Below are 2,764 nucleotides of genomic sequence, written 5' to 3' on the forward strand. Positions count from 1 at the left end.
TGTGTGTGTGTGTGTGTGTGTGTGTAGTATATATATATATATATATATATGTGTGTGTGTGTGTGTGTAGGGGGTGGGTGTAGGTGGGTGTGGGTGTGTTTACGTATGTGTATATTTGTGCATGTGGATTTTACTCCGATTCTTGGTGCTCCTCTGACTTTACATGCCCTGCGCTTCGCGCCAGATCTGCGGAGTAGGGCCTTAGAGCACTTCGCATAAAATCCGTTGGTCACGCTCTGCACTAATGCGAGCTTAGAGGGTACATCTAGCTACATAGCTACAACGGACATACGTATACACATGTTGTAGGTTGTATGTGACTGTACTCACATCTGTTGACTACCTATCCCGTACACTTCACGCCAGGCCTGCGAGGTATGATCTTAGAGCACTTTGCATACAACCCGTTGGCCATGCTCTGTACCACTGCGACCGGAGACGAACACTCAGCCGTGATAGCCAGCATGTCCATGCGGCACTGCCAAGAAATCCGAAATCTGAAGTCCATCAGAAGGTAACGTATTTTCATCCTCTTCCTCTTCCTCTTCTTCTTCTTTGAATCATTGCTTACTACGTACGCAACAAATGTTTTGTATTTTTATTAGTGTTGGTAAGGCAAAGATATCTAAAAATTAAATTATTTCGGTAGGTATAGCATATATGCGTAGAGGCATCACTGTGTTATAGTTAAGAACTGATTGTGCGTTCTAGTAGCCCAAAAAAAACCCCCTCGCGAAACCTGAAGTCCATCGAAAGGAACATGTGATTCTGCGCGCTTACTACTGAGTGTGGCGTATTTGCGTTTGGCTCTGGTATTGGCCGAGTCACCATATCCGAAATCTGCTGTCCATCACCACTTATCAAAACTACTGCTGCGCATGTGCCTGTAAATAGTGTGTGCAAATACACATGCTTGCATTGAATAACACCACATATCCGCTGGACCGGGCGCGGGTGCTCTGTTTGGACCTCTAAACGTGCACGTATGAAGCACACACTCGCACACCACGCCCTTATGTGGTATACCAAGTCTGCCGCCTGCAGGTGTATTGGATTTGGTCTCCATGCGGATCTTTTTAGGACACTTCACACAAGAAAATAGGACGCTTATGCAGAGGTCCGCAGCCGCTCCTCTAAGATATATTGATTTGGATCCCTTCAGGTCTTAAGACGCGCCGGAAAAGCAATTTCCAATGCGCTTTTAGGAATACGTTTCTGTAATTTCAAGTGTATTAAATTCAGTCGATAAGGAAACCGGACCAGTAATTTCCGACGCATTTAGCATAATGTAATCACTACTCTCAGGTGTATTGGGTTCAGGCGCTAAGACACATAGGACAGGATGTATTCAGATGCACATTTAGCATAGCGTATCCACGTTTGATTTTTATATATCGCAAGAGACACCCCAGACACACAGATGCACATGCTCACTCACACTTTAAATCCACATCTATTTTATAAATATCGCGATTCTCAGGTACATTGAATTCAGTCTCGAAGACACCCCAGACAAGCAGATCTACATGCTCACTAGCGATGCATACCTCAAGCAGCAGATAGAGCCCCTGGTCGAGAGCGTACGCGCGTATAGAATGACACTCGTGCCGATGCTGCGGTGCTTCTTAGCCGTGCTACAACTGGACCGGAGGTTCGGTACCGAGGATAGCGTGTTTGGCACGCGGATAAGAGATCTGTACGCGTCTGTGTTGCAGCAGAGTGTGTCGTTGCGCACCGAGTATGAACGCGCGATCGAGGTGCTGTGGTCCCAAAGCCCTGAGCAAGTGCTGCAGCTGCTGGAGACATGCATCGCTAATTTCGAGGGTGATGATGGCCAGACCGAGGGGGAAGGAGGCAAGGAGGTGTGTGGTGTAAGCTTGATGATTTGATCTGTGAGTGTGCCAGGCTCGTCTGCTGACGATGTGAGTGTACGTGTTTATGTTTATTTATGTATATATGTATATATATATATATATGCTCGTATTTGTACATATATTTGTAATGTTCTCGGAAGACACTACGAACCCGATACCTTCAGCAAGTTTTATACTTGCTGGAGACGTGCATCGCTAAGTTCGAGAGTGATATGGACCAGACCGAGGGTGGGGGAACGCACCAGGAGAGGTGCAGTGTATGTCTAGTGCTTACAATGTTTGTGCGGTAATATAGGTGTATGTACATGTGTGTATACACTCGTGTGTGTGTATTGTGAAGTCGTTTAAAGATAATGCTGGCTCGGTGCTTTGAGCAGACATACCTGGTGGAAGTGTACAGTGCCAACTTCGAGGGCAAAGTATCAGACGACTCCTGTAGGAGGATAGCTTATGGTGTTTATGCAATCGTACGCCCGTTTATTTCCATGTGTGTTGTGAAATTAAGGCCATGTATATCCTTCTATGTATTGCGGAACTTCACATATCTAGTTAATTCTCCACTCCGCCGTGAATATCTACAAACGTTGCGTAGATGTATTGTATCGCTATCTGTGCCCTACCGCCAGTGCCAATTTCATGAATAGTGATACTCAATCAGTCTTTGTCGATTAGCTCTAACTCTTTCCCGACATAAAATGCAAACTACCATCTGTCCCTGCCTTTTGCCAATATGCACTCTTGTAAGCCAACACCCACTGTATCAACCGGCAATGGATATTGGATTGTGTTGATTGAATATATGATACTGCTTCACTTTGTTTAACACCGGTCTATCCTTGTCGCACTACTTTCTGTTAGTGCATTGCGCGGCTAGGCTCTGTTCGTCCACC

The 2,764-nt window shown here is 45.7% G+C and overlaps 1 protein-coding gene across 1 annotated transcript; it reads left to right on the forward strand.

The window, feature by feature from the left end:
• Positions 1-366: 366 nt before the first annotated feature.
• On the forward strand, positions 367-2,164 carry SARC_12493 (hypothetical protein; the record flags this gene model as incomplete). Its single annotated transcript, XM_014293397.1, has 3 exons — positions 367-514; positions 1,481-1,862; positions 2,039-2,164. Coding segments are annotated over 3 exons (656 nt in total), but the record flags the coding sequence as incomplete, so codon positions are not given.
• Positions 2,165-2,764: the final 600 nt, after the last annotated feature.

Source organism: Sphaeroforma arctica, assembly GCF_001186125.1.
Source record: "Sphaeroforma arctica JP610 unplaced genomic scaffold supercont1.2350, whole genome shotgun sequence".
Classification (NCBI taxonomy): domain Eukaryota; class Ichthyosporea; order Ichthyophonida; genus Sphaeroforma; species Sphaeroforma arctica.